At 36.4% G+C, this 16,048-nt stretch overlaps 1 protein-coding gene across 1 annotated transcript in view; it reads left to right on the forward strand.

Moving 5' to 3' along the window:
• Positions 1 to 16,048, forward strand: part of AK7 (adenylate kinase 7) — a 99,427-nt gene that overhangs the window by 65,618 nt on the left and 17,761 nt on the right. Inside the window, exons 10-14 of the mRNA XM_036748830.1 lie at positions 937 to 1,086; positions 3,858 to 3,986; positions 6,817 to 6,955; positions 11,358 to 11,486; positions 11,695 to 11,763. Coding sequence (XP_036604725.1) covers positions 937 to 1,086; positions 3,858 to 3,986; positions 6,817 to 6,955; positions 11,358 to 11,486; positions 11,695 to 11,763 — 616 coding nt within the window. The remainder of the gene's footprint in view (positions 1 to 936; positions 1,087 to 3,857; positions 3,987 to 6,816; positions 6,956 to 11,357; positions 11,487 to 11,694; positions 11,764 to 16,048) is intronic.

A 16,048-nucleotide genomic window follows, 5' to 3' on the forward strand; every position in this document is an offset into this window, starting at 1 on the left:
TTGTCATTTCGTCTCTCTGCTCAGAAGATTTTAGGCCTTCACTTTTACATGCTAAGTAAAGTTCAAAGTCTCTTACCTAGCATCCAAGGCCCCTGACGACCCACCACCACTCAACTTTCTAAAATACTAGCTTCTTCTCATATTATTGCCCTCAATGCAATTCCTCCCTACTACCTTCAAGCAGGATTAATCTATCCCTCTCAAATCCCTCCCCACCCCTTTATCTCTCTCTGCTCACTCTGTCTCCATCCTCCCCTTTCCCCCTCTCCCTGCCCTCACTGCACTTTTTTGTCTTCGTGCCTTTTTGACAACGCTGTTCCCTTTGTCTTGAATGCCCTCTTTTCCCCTCTTTAACTGTTGATTTTTGTGCTTCCTCTTTAAATACCAAAATCAAAAGACATTTCCTTCAGGAATATGACTACTCTTATCTTCTGAAGTTGACAATAATCTTCCTCTTCAGACCTCATGTGACAGTTTGTTCTCTTAATTTTTAGACAACATTGCTCACTATGGTTGTCTAGGTTTGTATCTTATCCTTCTATTGAACTGCTTTTATAATTTAACTAGTTTTTAGGAATGAGCTGTATGACTGTTGCGTATTTAAGAATCCTGTATTTAATCTTTAAGTATGTTCCTATTTTTATGCTATTTTACTACCTATCTACTATAAGACAGCAAATGTAGATAGAACTTTTAGAAATATTGTAATATTATAACTGATATAATAGTAAATGCTAATTGATTCGCTGACTTTCATGTTTAATGATTTGGTTTCTTCTTGTATTAACTACCTCATAGTGTTGTAAGAAAAGTACGTATGTATGTGAGCTATTTTTATTAAGGAGCTGTAATAACTGAATTATTAGTATTTACCAACTTAGGTAGAAGCTTTTAATTATTTGTTTATTAATTAATCACTTATTCTTTATCTTTTAGCAAGGACAGCTTGACCATTTATTAGTCAACTTGAGAATGGAAGCTTTATTTGTGAAGGAAAATTTTAATATTAGGTGGGTTGCCCAGTCAGGATTTGTGGAAAATATAGCGAATATCCTCAAAGAATACAAGCAAAGTAGAGGATTATTGGTAATTATTTCCTGAATGTTATTTAAACTTCTGATTTGTAAAAAATAAATGTATTAAAATTTAAAGTACTAAGATGAAGATATTTTTGTTCTTTAATCCTAACAATACAGAGGAATCAATATATTTGAAAACTTAAACTATAACAAGAATTGGTATCAAAAATAGAAAATAAGAACCACTAGCAACCATCATGTCTGACATAAATTGAAAGTGATTTTTCATTAGATTAATCTGTTTGGCTAAGGTTCTGTCTGCATAAGAGAAGCTTGGTGTGGGTTGGAGAAAACTGGCATTTTTTGAACCTGTGTATACTGTCTGATTACTGGGGACTGGAAAAGGGCAGTTTGAAAAATTTCACCAGAATTTGAAGTTTGTAACAATGATACTTGGCTTTCAATCTAGCCCTCTGAAAAATTCTAAACATCATACCAATGTGTTGTTATTGTTTTGTGTAAGCTGGTCTAAACAAATATAAAATCATTACTATATCAAAGAACCATTTCCCCCTGAATATTCCTTTAGCTACAGATTAATAAATGCTTTTCATAAGGGAATTGTAATTCCCTTTGTGCAACATCAGAGAACTTAATATGCAAATTAGGAAATTCATCTCCCGAGTTGTAGCTGCTGTGTGTATACTATGGAGATGACAGTATAAAGCAGGGAAGCTGAGCTAGGTGATCTTTCTAGCTCCAGGGGTTATGATTTATTATTTTGCTATATTTTCTTAATGTTAAATAGACATACTTTACAATAAACCAAGGGTGAGTCCTATCTCTAGATTCATAGAATTTGCAACATAAAATGTAAAATTGTCTTTTTGTTAAAATAACTTTAATTTCTTAGAACACTTAAGATTTACATAGTGTATATACCAGCAACGTTTATTTAATATTAATGCAAAAACTGTTTATTAAAACATTTTAAAAGTTATATACTAATTACAGATATTTTGTCATAAGTTTGGATTTACTACTGTGTCCTAACATTTTTAAGAAAAAAATTTTTTTGGCAAAATAATTTAAATAAAGGGTTATCAGAGAGATTTCTGGGGAAATTGGTATTTTTAGCCACAGTGAACTACACAACTTTTTAAGACTTGCAAATAGTTGCTTCTGAAAAATATATTTTTTATTAATTTAATTTTATAATAAAAGTAACATAGTTATTTAGTTCCTGCTACTTACCATAAGAGATATAGACATTGCTTCTCTGATTTGATTTTTAAAATCTGTCTTCTCTTAAAAAATCTGATGGGTCCTTATAAAAATGGTAACATTCTGCATGCCAAATTACTATCTGATTGTATACTTAGCTATAGCTTCTGAAAACTTCTAAAATAGCAGAAAATAATTACTTTCCAAATATAGAGTGCATTTTTTAGTTCTAATAGCAACTAAATGTGTTAAATAAAAAGGTGTGATTAAAGGCCAAATTCTTTCCATAAACCATAATTATGAAGCAAGAAATTAGGCTTTATGTTTATTGAGTCAATAATTCTTAATTTTTTCAGTCTGTGGAACAAATGTAAATACTGTTGCCTATGTCACTAAACTCTGATTGATGTGTTCTTTCCTCCCCCCACCCCTCCAATCATTCACCAGCATTTGTAAATATATATACATATACACACATGTGTGTATATGTATGCATGTATATATACGTATTATATATGTATATATGTGTTTGTATATATATACGTGTGTACACACACACATATAAACACCAAAGAACTGAAGACCAGTATAAATCATTAAGGAGAGAATCAGGTGTTTAATTTTTTTCTAAGTGACTTGAAGTGAAAGTCATTATCTCACTTCTGTAGAAGCTCTTCTAATTTCTTGATGTCGTTATCAGGAATGTCAGATTTCAAATAAGAGCTGAGTTAGAGTAACAGCTCTGACATTTACCAGTTTGGGGGCCTGATTAAAGTAAAACAACCTTTTCACCTCCTGAAGCTTATTTTCCTCATCTGTTAAAAAAATCATACTTCTGCAACTTATCTTCCAGGGTTATTGTAAGGTATAAAGTGCTTTTGTGAACCAGTGTTAGGGTCATTATAGAAAGCTCACAATGATAAAAGAATATGGAATCTTCGTATATACTCCCAGGACTCAATTCTACTATTACAAATTAACTTTAGGGAACTTTATAATTTTTGTAAATTTAATATTGTATTTTTCCCAATTACATGTAAAAACAATTCTAACATTCTTTTTTTCAAATTTTGAGTTCCAAATTCTCTCCCTCCTTCTCTCCCTCCCTCTTCTGCCCCCTCATTGAGAAGGCAAGCAATTAGATGTAAGTTATACATGTGTAGTCATGCAAAACATGTTTCCACGTAAGTCATGCTGCGAAAGAAACAGACAAAAAAAAGACAATAAAGAAAAAGTATGCTTCGATCTGCATTCAGACTCCACCAGTTCTTTCTCTAGAGATGAACAGTGAGGTTTTATAGCTTTAAAAGAAATACTGACACATATAGCACTTATTCTTGGAGGTCCTTAGAAGATGAGCTGTCAATGGCCAATCCCTTCTTGCATTGTCACTAACAATATTGTGAAAAGAGTGTTTGATTTAGAAGTTAGGTTAGGACAGGAGCACAAATCACAATTTTTACACGTATCACCTTTGGACAGGAACAAATCACTGCTAAACCTCAGTTTTCTCCTCTCTGACTGAGCATTAAACTAGATGACTTATAAGGTCCCTTTCAAATCTAAATCTGTCATCCTAAACCCTGTATTTTTATATTCTCTTTTATTTTTTAGCCTGTTAAGATTTGTATTCTTGGTCCTCCTGCTGTGGGGAAATCATCTATTGCAGAAGAAGTGTGCAAGCACTACAAATTACACCATATTAAAATAAAGGATGTGATTACTGAAGCTATAGCAAGGCTGGTAAATTCATATTTGCTCCTTTGAACCCTGCTTTGAATTTTCATTTCTGACTTTTTTGAAATCAACAATTTTCTTTGTATAATAAATATGTAACTCACTAGAGAAAAATACATCATTCACTGAAAAACTGAATATAAAGAGATCTTTGTAAGTTAAAACTCTTGAGTTATAAATTTAAACTGTATTTCCATGGGAAGACCTTTGGACTTAGAATTGTACCATCTGGGTTCTAATCCCTCTGCCTTTGTGACCTTGGGCAAATCTCTTCATCTTCCTGGCGCCCAGTTTCCTTATCTGAAAATTAAAGGGTTAGATTAGATGAGTTCTAGAACCCTTCCAACCCTGATATTCTATCATTCTGTGATTCTAAGGTCTCTTTCAACTCCAATAATCTAAAAATTGGGACCAAGCATGTAATTAAAAATCACCTGTAAGAATTCTATGCAAATCTCTTTTTTTCCCCTAACTATGAACTTAAAGAAAAAGGAGGAGGAAGGAGAAGCTTATCATAAACGATCCACATTTGTGGTACAAGTGTTTGTTAAGTGCCTGCTATGTGCCTTAAACTGAAAGTGCAAGTATATACATTCTAAAAATTTGGGACCTAATGGTTTACAAAAATGAAAAGGAAAGAATGGCCCAGTTTTATTTTATTTTATCCTAAGAACTCACTTGATTATTAAAAGTGAACCTTTTAAAAATTTTATTTTTGCTCTTCTGAAGATATTTTCAAGGGGCTCAAGTTTTTAAAAGGCTTTTGAATAGGTAGCAGTACCCCCATTTTAAAACACTTATTGAAAATATAAATGATGTAGGTAGAATTGATCAGAATGATTCTCAGTATGACTAAGCATTGATCTGCGAGTCAGCCTGTGAGACTTTAGTCAAATCAGTCTATCAGTCAGCAAGCAGTTATTGAGCGTGTGTTACTTCCATGAACTGGGCTGGGTGCTGGGGATGTAAAAGGTGGTGGGAATAAAGATAAAACAGTCTTTGCCCTCAAGAAACTTACATTCTCTTAGAGGAGAAAGTATGTATGAAGTAAATACAGGGTAATTTGTACCAGCAAAAAGGGGGACACAGCTTGACGGGGCATGGAGATCAGGAAAGCCCTTATGTAGCTGACCTTTGGAGGAAATTAGGGTTCCTGAGAGGCAGGTAAGGAAGGCATGTATTCTGGTCTTGGGGACACCCTTTGCAAAGGCACACAGAGATAGGAGATAGCATGTTGTATGGGAGGAAAAACAAGAAAGCTAGATCGGCTGAATTGTAGAGTTCATGATGGGGAGTCATGTATAGAAAATCTACAAATGTTGATTGGGTCCAGGTTGTGAAGGGTTTGAAATACCAGCAGAGGAGTTTGCATTTGATCTTAGAAGTAAGAGGAAGCCACTGTAATCTACTGAGCAGAGGCATGGCTTGGTCAGACATACATGCTTTGGGAATATCACCGTGGCAGCCAGTTAGAGGATTGATTGGAGAGGGGCAAGACTTGAATCAAGGGAGGAAATAAGGAATTTCTTGCAAAAGGTAAAGAGAGTAGAAATTAGGGTGGTGGCTCTGTGAATGGGGAGAAGAGAATCAGAATGAGAGATGTTGCAGAGGCAGAAATAGCAGGATTTGACAACTGATTAGACGAGTAGAGTTAGAGAGCGAAGAGTTGAGGACTGACTCCGAGGTTGCTAACCAAGATGACTGGAAGGATGAACACCGATCGAAATGGAGAAATCAGAAGACAGGGTGGGTTTTGGTGGAAAGTTAATGAGTTCATCTGGGGACATATTAAGTTCAAGTTGCCTCAGGAACCCTTTCTTCATCTATAGGTACAGTGTTATGCAACTGGTCCTTAGAGCCACGGGTTACCTATAAACGAGAGTGTTGAACCAGATGGTCTCTGAAGTCCTTACCAGCTATAGATTTGTAGTCTGGCTTTCAGTCCTGACTGTGCTACTGACTTACCTTGAGCAAATCTTTTCACTTCTTTGGACCTAGCTCTTTGTGTATATAATGAAAGGGTTGGACAAGAAGACCTCTAAAGTCCTTTACAATTCTAACCGTACGACTTATTCCCTGAAAGTCATTGGGATAATATTAAACTGAGGAGAAGGCAACACTGTCTTAAATTAAGGGAGAGATTTCAGTAGGCAGATGGGATGGAGAGATTCTTTTCTGAGTATGGGAAAGAATGTGAGCAGAGGTATCAAAGTGCAACAAGACAGGACAAGAATGGGAAATGACAAGTAATCTATCATAGGCAAAATAAAAAATGTGTGAAGTGGAAATAGTATAAAATGAGACTTGAAAGGTTGTTGAAACCAGATTTTGGCGGTTCTTTAATTCCAGCTATAGAAATGAAGATTTTTGAGTAGCACAGTGGTGTGACCAGATCAGTGCCTCAGAAAGATTACCCTGGCAATCATATGAAGGATGAATGAAAAGGGGGAGAGATTGTAGACAGAAAAAACACTTAGAAGGCTGTTGTGGTAGTCCAGGTAAGAAATGATAAAGGGCATGAAGCAAGGTGGTCATAGTGGAATGAGACATTCAGGGCGAGATACCCAACAGGTTGTTGGAAACGAGAGGCTAAAGTTTTTGAAGGAGAGGCAGAGGCTAGAGGTACAAATTTGAAAGTCGTCAGAGCTAATAATTAAAAATCAGGAAATAAATGAAATTGCCAGTGAAAAAATAGAGTAGAAAAGGGCCAGAAGAGTACTTTGGCAGGCAGATACATTTAGTAACTGATGGAGGATTAAGATTATGTTCCAAATGACTTCTTCAGAGAAAACCGATTTTTTATCTCATCCTATTTGTACCCTCATCTGGTATCTAGGAGCTTCTTGTTACACCTAAAGAAGAATCAGAAGGGGAAGAACAAGAGGAAACTGATAATGATGAAGAAGAAGAAGAAAACTTAGAAGAGATTCAAGAACTCTTAGATGGAGTCAAAGAAAGCATGGAACAGAATGGAGGTAATGTGTAAGCATTTGAGGTTATGGCTTTTTTTCCATCAGGAAAATTGCACCTAGATCATAGGAAATGAATTTTCCAAAAACAATCCCCCTTTTTGACAATGTAAATCTGTGTACAAGTTGCACTATATTTTTAATTCTTAGCAAAATGTCAGCTAGATCACCCACTTTTCTCATAATTTGTAGTGTTTTGTCTTTTAACTATAGATTTTCCCTCCAGCATGTATGGGTACCAATATGTAACAACTTTAAGTGATAACAACAATAACGATAGCTGACCTTTGTGTGGCAGTTTAAGGTTTGCAAAGCTTTTTACATACTTTATTTCATCTAAGCCTCATAGAGTCCCTGAGGTATTTTTATCAAATGAGGAAACAGAGACTCAGAGGTTAAACATCTAACCTGTGTCACACAGCAAGCAAAGGATGATGGTGATAGTCAGACTCAGGTCTTCCTGACTCCTGCCTCTTTATGACAGGTTTTAGATCCGTAAACAAACTTTGGAAGAATATAATCAACTTTTTGAAAACATGAAAAATAACTAGTTTCCCTAAATTTTAACTAATTTCTTTCCTTCTTGTCCTGTCAAACTATGAAATCTGATACTTTGAGTGATTTCACTGGAGTAGGTATTTCCTCCACTAGCACAAACTGTAGCCGTTTTGTGCCTCCTCGTCATTTGTAAGTCTTGTTCGTGTTTAAGCATCACTTCCTCATAGTATATTTTGGCAGATCCATGTCCAGAGACTCTCCTCTTTGGTCTTTTTATAGTCCAAGGATAACTATATCTATCTTGTGTTGTACATCACTGCAGAGCTAGCTCAACTGTTTGTAGGCACAATTTTTCCTATTAATCTGCTCAAATGAGATAATCTTTGTAAAGCAGTTTGCAACCTTTAAAACATCATTAATATCCATTATTTTAATGATGATCATATATCTTCAATTATGTCTCCTTTTGTGCACAATAGGATACAGCTTGTTCGTAGGCACCATTCCAGTAGCAGTGATAATAATAATAGATACTTTTATGCTGCTTTAGTCTTACCCTGCAGCCTGCTTACATGTACCATGCTTCTTTCCATCATCTTTCTGCATACAAAACCTGTGTTAAGCACCGTATCTACCAGAAACGACGTGTACCATAAACTGTAATTGAGCCGAGGCATATGCATAATACTTGTCTGAAAATTTACTCTAATTGGAAAAGCAATTGCTGGAACCATTAATTAGGGAGTCAGAGGAAAGGCACAACTTCTTGAGTTAAAACGCATTTCTGCGCTGACAGAGGGATCCATTGTAACTCCCGCAGTTGCTTGTCTTTCCTGACCCTTTGGTTGTTAGTGCCTTCTTTTCAAGTTATCATGTTTACGTTTACCTACGTAAAGCATGTGTGGTGGGGGCAGGAGCACTCCCATGTATAAGAGCACTTCCTTTTTACTGACATTAGAAGGGGGAACTAGGGCTGGAGCAGCTGCTTAGGGTGCAAGTAGTCTGTGAAAATCAACAGATAGTGTTCCAGGCTCAAGCAGATCTAGCTCCTTTGCTCTACATGGCAGTGAGCAAGGTCTTACACATCTGGGTGCTAAGTCTGTTTGAATCCCTTTGTACATGTGAAGATGGGGCCCAGGACCTAACTTTTCATTTTAGTGCTTTGGTGGGGGTTTTCTCTAGTCTAAAGGTAGGGATACATTATACACATATAAAATAATTCATAATCTGTGTTCACTCTCACCCCATTGAGATTTTTTTTGAGGCAATTGGGGTTATGTGACTTGCCCAGGATCACACAGCTAGTAAGTGTCAGAGGCCAAATTTGAACTCTGATCTTCCTGACTCCAGGGCCAGTATTCTGTCCACTGCACCACCTAGCTGCCCCCATCCCACTGAGATTCTGATCTTCCTAACTATCCAGGTATTCACTCATTTATAGATTAGAATAAGTTGAAGGTATGGCATTAAAACTCTCCAGGAGCTGAACCCAACAGCTCCTATTAAAGTCTGTATCTTGGACTCCCCTTTCCAATCTTTTTGCATGGTCCCCACAAGCACAGCTTTATGAAGGGTAACACTCTCCAGCACCCTGCCTTCAACATCTGGTGGGAGGAGCCAAAATGTTACTGTCATACAACTCTTCACTGGAGAGCAAAGGAAAAGTTTTTCTCTTTACCCTCCCTTTTTGTAACTACCCCAAACAGTGAGCCACTAGTTGGGGAGTCTGCCACTCCTCTCTATCATCTCAGGGAGTGTAATCAGTCAGTATCTCCCCTATTCCCCAAGCCTGTAGCATGTGACCCAGATCACTGTGGCTGTCATTGCTTGGCCAATAATAGGTCCCAGCCCAAACCTCATTTGCTCATCCTTTAGGTTCTGATGGGCTAAGAGTGAGTGTAAATAACAGTTTTTATTTTCTGGCCAGAAACTCTGAGCGTCTTCCCCTCCCAAATAGATTCTTTTGCCTTAATTCTTACCTAGCCTTTAACCACTGAATGGGTGTTGCCTCAGACAAACTGACAGCAGGGAAAGACCTTCATTTAAAAAGATCAAGGTCTCCCGCTGCATCTGGGGCCATTGCTAGTGGTCCTCAGCTTTGTCTTGCCACTGGATTCCAATGACTCTGGAGGAATGAGGCTGATGACTCCGCCCAGCTCTGCCTCACTTAAATCCAATTCACTTGCAAGTCAAGACATCACCTACCTGATATCGTTGGACTTCTTTAGGAAGAAAGATGAACAACTCCAGCATTACTTCCTGCCAGGCCACTGTGCATATGTAGGCAGCTCATATGCAGCCTCCCTGTGAGTGTGAGACATGTATACACACACACACACACACACACACACACACACACACACACCCACTACTGCCTCCATGTCATCTTTTAAGAGCTCTCCCATCGTACCTAATACAACTCTGATTGTTGTCCCTTGCTGGGTCTCTCTTCTACTTCTCTTTGGAACTGAACAGAGAATCAAGGAGGAAACATTGGGCATATCCAGTATATGATTTATATTTACACTCTATATTTACCCAATAGAATGTTAGCTCCTTGAGGTCAGGATCTCAGCTCAGTGCTTTTTACAGAGTAGGCCCTTAGGAAATGCTTCTTGAATCGGCTGATCATATCTACAGAGAAGGGATCAAAATAGGTTAATAGATTTTTGAAATTACAAAAGGTTTTTTTTAACTTTTAGTCAAATATATAATGAATACTCATAGTTGAGTAGGCTTTTGTAATATTTACAGTAAAGAATATAAATGTATCTGAACTTCAAACAGCTTACATTGTCCTAGAGAAGAATTTATCTTTAGAACAAGGGGGGAAATGGCGTTTTCATTGGGCCCAAGAAAAAAGAGACTATTACTTAGAAAGACTGATTCCTGAGACCAATGTCCTCCCTAAAATTTGTTTACCATCACCAAATTATCTATCTCAAGTGCTTCCTGCCTTCTAGGTTACTCACGTAGCAGCCCTCTTCAGAGACAAACCCATTGGCCTCTGGTTCATCCCAGGCCATAAAAGCAGCATAGGTGATACATTGATCTTATTAATGACTTTCTGATTTGAGATTCAATTTATATAATAAATTGGTTATGGGAATTTTTATAAATCATCAAATTGGGCTTATGTTAATTGACTTTAAAGCAAGATTTTAAAAGTTCCTGTCACAAAGTTTGATATTGTCTAAAGTGTGTTAGGTGTACTTCCAGAGAGACAGGTCTTTTGGCAGCATAAAGTCACTTGAAGATAAGACCACTGGATTCATTCCTCCAAATATTACCAAGGAATGAAGTTATCATCTGTAGCTCAATACATAGTATGTTTTTTGTACCAATTAATGCTTGTTGAAGAAACATATGAAGCAAATCCAAAGAGTGACAGGTTTACTGCTAACATCCTGAGTATTTTCACTTCATTTAAACAAAAAACATTTAAAAATAGATTTATTTAATAAAAATAACCTTGAAATATTTAATGAACAAAGACTCAATCATTTTGCATCTTTCTTTCTTTGAACCTAATAAAAACGTATGGGGAGGCGATAGAAAACTATTTCCATAAATTTAAATAAAATCATAGCTTTAGTCATTTTGTCTTTGACATAAAATTTAAATTATTGAAAGATGTAATAATAATGCTCTCTAAAAGAGACAGTCATAATCCAGTATATATGTATGAAATTTAAGTATGGGAAAACTTGAATGTGCCATTTTTTATTGCTGGTAGAGTAAGACAAAGGGCATATGACTAAGAAACTGCTCATTTGAAACTTTAGAATTCCTGAAAAATAAGCTGTAGTCTTCAGAGATGTATTTCTTAAATATGCTAATCTTGATACTGTAATTTTGTCCATTAGACACCTGGGTACTTTATATGCAGCATATTTTATGTTTATTTTAGGTCGTTTGGAAGATCAATATGTAATTAGATTCATGAAGGATAAACTAAAGTCTATGCCATGCAAAAACCAAGGTTACATTTTGGATGGATACCCAAAGACCTATGATCAAGCAAAAGACTTGTTTAATTGTAAGTGTCAGTATTCGCTTTCTTAGGTAAATAGTTCACTCCAAAAAAAAAAAAATTTCAATCAAAACAAGTAAGAGAAAATATTTCTTAAATATGTGATCGGCTTTGAATATATTTTCATTAGTAATTGCTGTTTAGAAGTGTAAATTATGACTGACATTCTCATTTTTCAATACTCATTGCAAATTATGGGATTTTCTCTTATTAGTAGAAGAAGAGGAAGAAGAGGAAGAATCTAGGGGCAAAATTCCTCCATTTGATAAATTAACCATACCTGGTAAGTTTAAAATATTGCCACAGGATTATTTTATAAAGGAGTGCTATGGAATGTAATTTTCACACCAAAATAATAACTTTGGATTTTAAAAGTACACTATGAGTTCAGGGGAATAATTGAAAACTAGGGAATGTATAAGCATGAACGACAGAGGTTTTTAAAGTTCTCTCTCTATATAAACCAATTTAAGAAAATATGTCCGAGCCTTTGGTATTAATGGCAGGACTCAGTAAGGAGACAGGAAGTCTAGGACCATGTTGGTTTGTTAACATGGAGAAGAAGCAGGAAATACCATGAGGCTGAAGCCTTGTGAGAGCAAGCAAGCTCTGCACAGTTTCCAAATTGTTCAAATATTACTTTGTCCAGTTGCTGGGGATTTCATTGGGAAGGCTTTATAGTCTCAGTCCCATGATTGCAATGTCACCTGTGATTAGTATTTGAAAAACTTTACTACACTGTATTGTTGGGAACTTTTTTCTACCAGGAGAAATGGGGCCTCTTGGGGGAAGCATACTCATTAGTGGGAGTTTGATGACTTGGTTCAAAGACAGAATGGCACACTGAAAGCAAAGAAGCACGAACATGCTACGGAGACTGCTGACAGCAGTTCAGCTTCTTAGATACTGGTTTAGTTTTTGTACTTTTTAGAGCCACTTATTTTGCTCAGTCAGCAACATTTTGTGGCAACTCAGGCTAGGTAACACCTTTCACGGGAGAGGGAGGGGTAGAGAAAAGGGGAATCACTCAAGAAAAGGGGGACTTGTAGAGGAACATTTGCCACATAGCTGGCAGGGTTTGTTATCAGAATGAGAAGACATTCCTTGTTCAGGGGCAGCAGACAAGGGGACATAACCAAATACTTTTTCAATTATGAAAGAGGATCCTTTAGACAAAACTGCAGGGTTGGGATCACTGTTTAGACCAGACTGCAGGTGTCTCTTATCCAAAAACCAGGCAGCTTCTACTACAGTGGATCAGACTATCCATTTTCACTGCATCCTTGCATACATAATTATATTGTGTTTTTTCTTCAATACGGGTTGAGAATTTTTTATTATTAGGCCACCAGGTTTGGGAGGGAGGGGGAGTCCCTACATTATTAATCCATCAAAATGTTGCAAAATAATTGTAGTTCCTGTTTTTTCTCCATATTCTTCAATGGTCGTTGTGCAGGATATCATCCCATCATTCGTAGCCCTTCTGTCTCTTTGTTTTGTACCATAATTTTTGTCAGCACTATGTAGATAAATGTCACTATAATTACATCTATAATAAATCTTATGTAGTTCTAACATTTGTGTAGGAGAAACCTTGTTTAAGGAGAGTTTTCAAGACTGTGTTATTTTATGAAATCATAAAATAACTGAATAATACCCGTGGTGGGATTTTATGTTTTTCTCAGTCACTTGTAAGAGCTACTGGAGAAAATCATCTACAAGAGCCTGACTTGTTCCCTTTTCATATTTTCATCAAGGAGGAGAATGCGAAAATAGTCTTAGATGTCTCAGTAGCTGCTGACACAACTCTTCACCTTTGCAGATAAACAGGCCTGGGTAGTCTGTGCTGACATCCATGATTATTTTGTTTTTTAACAGCTACAAAGCTGTAGAACGGCTCTGCTCTGCATTCATGGAAGGAGCATCCATTCCTATGAAAATGTAGATCCTGGAAATACTGAAATTAGTAGCATTTCTCTAACACTTTCATTCGTTATGTACCCTACTATCAGCTTTGCTACTCTGTGAGGCAGGTAGATGACAGCATTTATGAGATACATCTTTCAGATATAGTGTCCAAAATACAGAGAGGAAATAATAACTCATGTTTACGTGGCACTTTAAGGCTTAAGTGATTTCCTCATAACAATTCTTTTCTTATTTTTATTTATCTTTCTCATGAGCCTAATAAGCATGCATCAGCTTAAGCAATGAAACATTCAAATCTGTTATTATGTGGTGCCTAGTAGCATTCTATATTATTGACAGATCATTTTAACGTGCTGATGTTGTCTACTGTTTTTGGTATGGTTCTTTTCACAGCTGCTACTTAAAATATATAACCTTAAGGCTATGTCAGTCAAAGAATAGACAAATTAAATTTAAAATATGAACAGCTTCGTAATTCCAAACATTCAAATATGCCTTCTCTAGATATGCTGAACTTCTGATTATCTGATTATTTATCAACTGGATTTCTGAATGAGTATCTGTGCTTTACTGGTACCATATAAATATAGATAGATATGAATATGCAGTGTACAACCTCAAAGAATCTTTTGAATTATAAAAGAAAGACTAGGTTCTCTTCAATATGATTTTAGTATTAAACATTAGTTAATACGTTATTATGTATGTTAAACAAACTTAGCCATGGCATTTTTAATAATATCTGCATGGACTTGAAAGTTTTTCAGTGAGTTGATACCTTGGTCCTGACTTCAGTTTCCTCACCTTCAAAATGAGATATTGGGACAAGTGACATATTAATATACTTTCCACCTGTAATACACGAGCCAGTGTGCCTGTTCATAACGTTGATGCGCCTCCATAGGTGAAAGAAGTGAAGCAACAAAGGAGATACAGGTTTTCTTAAACAGAACAATAATGATTTACATTGACTTATGGAATCTTGGAAGAAAGAGAAAAAATAGATAAGGGAGAGCAATCCGTTCATTCTTAGAGGGCAGGTGGGTGGTACAGTAGATAGAGGGCAAGGCCTAAAGTCAGGAAGACATGAATTCAGATCCAGCCTCAGATACTTACTAGCTGCGTAACCCTTGACAAGTCACTTAACTTCTGTTTGACTCAGTTTCCTCATCTATAAATTGGGGATAATAACACCTACCTCACAGAGTCGTTGTGAGGATCAAATGAGATAATGATATAATAAACAATAAATAATAAAAATAATAATAAATGACAGTAAAGCACTTAGCACAGTGCCTGGCACATAGTAGGTAGTATATAATTGCTAGCCGTTATCATTATTCTCAATTCATAGTTAATGAGAACATTTGATTAACCGGATCAATTCAAGTCAACCAATATTTTAAAAATACCAATTCTGTATCAGGTCTAGGGGAGCTCCAAAGGTAAATAAGGCACAGTCTCAGCCCTCAAGAAACTTCCTGTCTAGTTAGAGGAACACAACAAACAACACAAACCAAAATAAATCGTTCAAAGTAGAACATGGTAACTGTACAACAAAGATAGAAACAAAATGCCGCATAAGAACCAAGGAGGAAAATGGCATTTCTGATTGAAGGAGAAAGAAATGATCAGGGAACAGATGAATTGCAGAGAAGGCAGCATTTGAGTTTAGTGTTAAAGGATAGGTAGCATTTAAACAGAGAGATTCAATGGAAGTCATTCCAGTTATAGAAAATAGTATAAGCAAAGGCAGAGAGATAGAACAGCAAGAGCCATACAGGAAAAGGGGAAGAGTCCAGTTTGTTCTTGAGCATTACCTTCGTGTCCCCACTGCCCAACTCATAGTAAGCATTTAAGAAATGCTTTTTGATCTATTGATTCAGAGTCCATGGACACGACTATGAGAGATAATATAAGATATTATAAGATAATGGCTATTAAGGATAATGTAGAAGTACATTGTAGAGGGCATTAATCCCAGATGAAGGAACTTGTGTTTTATTTACTAGGTTAAAGAAAGTTATATGGTGATATTTGTATAAAAGTAAAGAATAGATCGCAGAGGGGTCTTCGTGTTGGGGCTGCAGGTGTGAAGACCATTTTAGAAGCTATTACAATAACCCATGCAAGAAATAATAAGGCCCAAAGAAGAGGTGTGAGAAGGCACTTTCTACCCTTTCCTCCCATTCTTTTGTAGGGTTGGGAGGTCCACAGATGTAGAACATTGCATTTCAGATTTTTTTATACACCAGTCGGTTTTGCTGGGGTTTTTGTCTCCTTTTCCTCTTTTTCTTTAAAAAAAATATTCTTTGTTCTATGGAATGACTCTCTGTGTGGAAAAGAGAAATACTGGAAAAAAAATTAGGCAATGTAAAAATAAAAGATATCAATTAAAATTTATTTTAAAAACTGAAACAACGAGAGGAGAGAGACATCACGGAATTGTGTATGTGGCTTGGTGCTTGGAGTCTGAAGAGCCTGACTTCAGATTTTGTTGCAGATGCTTCCTAGCTGTGTGACCCCAAGCAAACCATAACCTCTCTGTAAAATGGGAGTAACAGCAGCACCTCAGTGTTGTGATGAAATAAGATGAATGTATACCCGATGCTTTGCCAGACCTTGAAAGCCCATGTGCT

This window comes from Trichosurus vulpecula, chromosome 3 (assembly GCF_011100635.1).
Source record: "Trichosurus vulpecula isolate mTriVul1 chromosome 3, mTriVul1.pri, whole genome shotgun sequence".
NCBI classification, from domain to species: Eukaryota; Metazoa; Chordata; class Mammalia; order Diprotodontia; family Phalangeridae; genus Trichosurus; species Trichosurus vulpecula.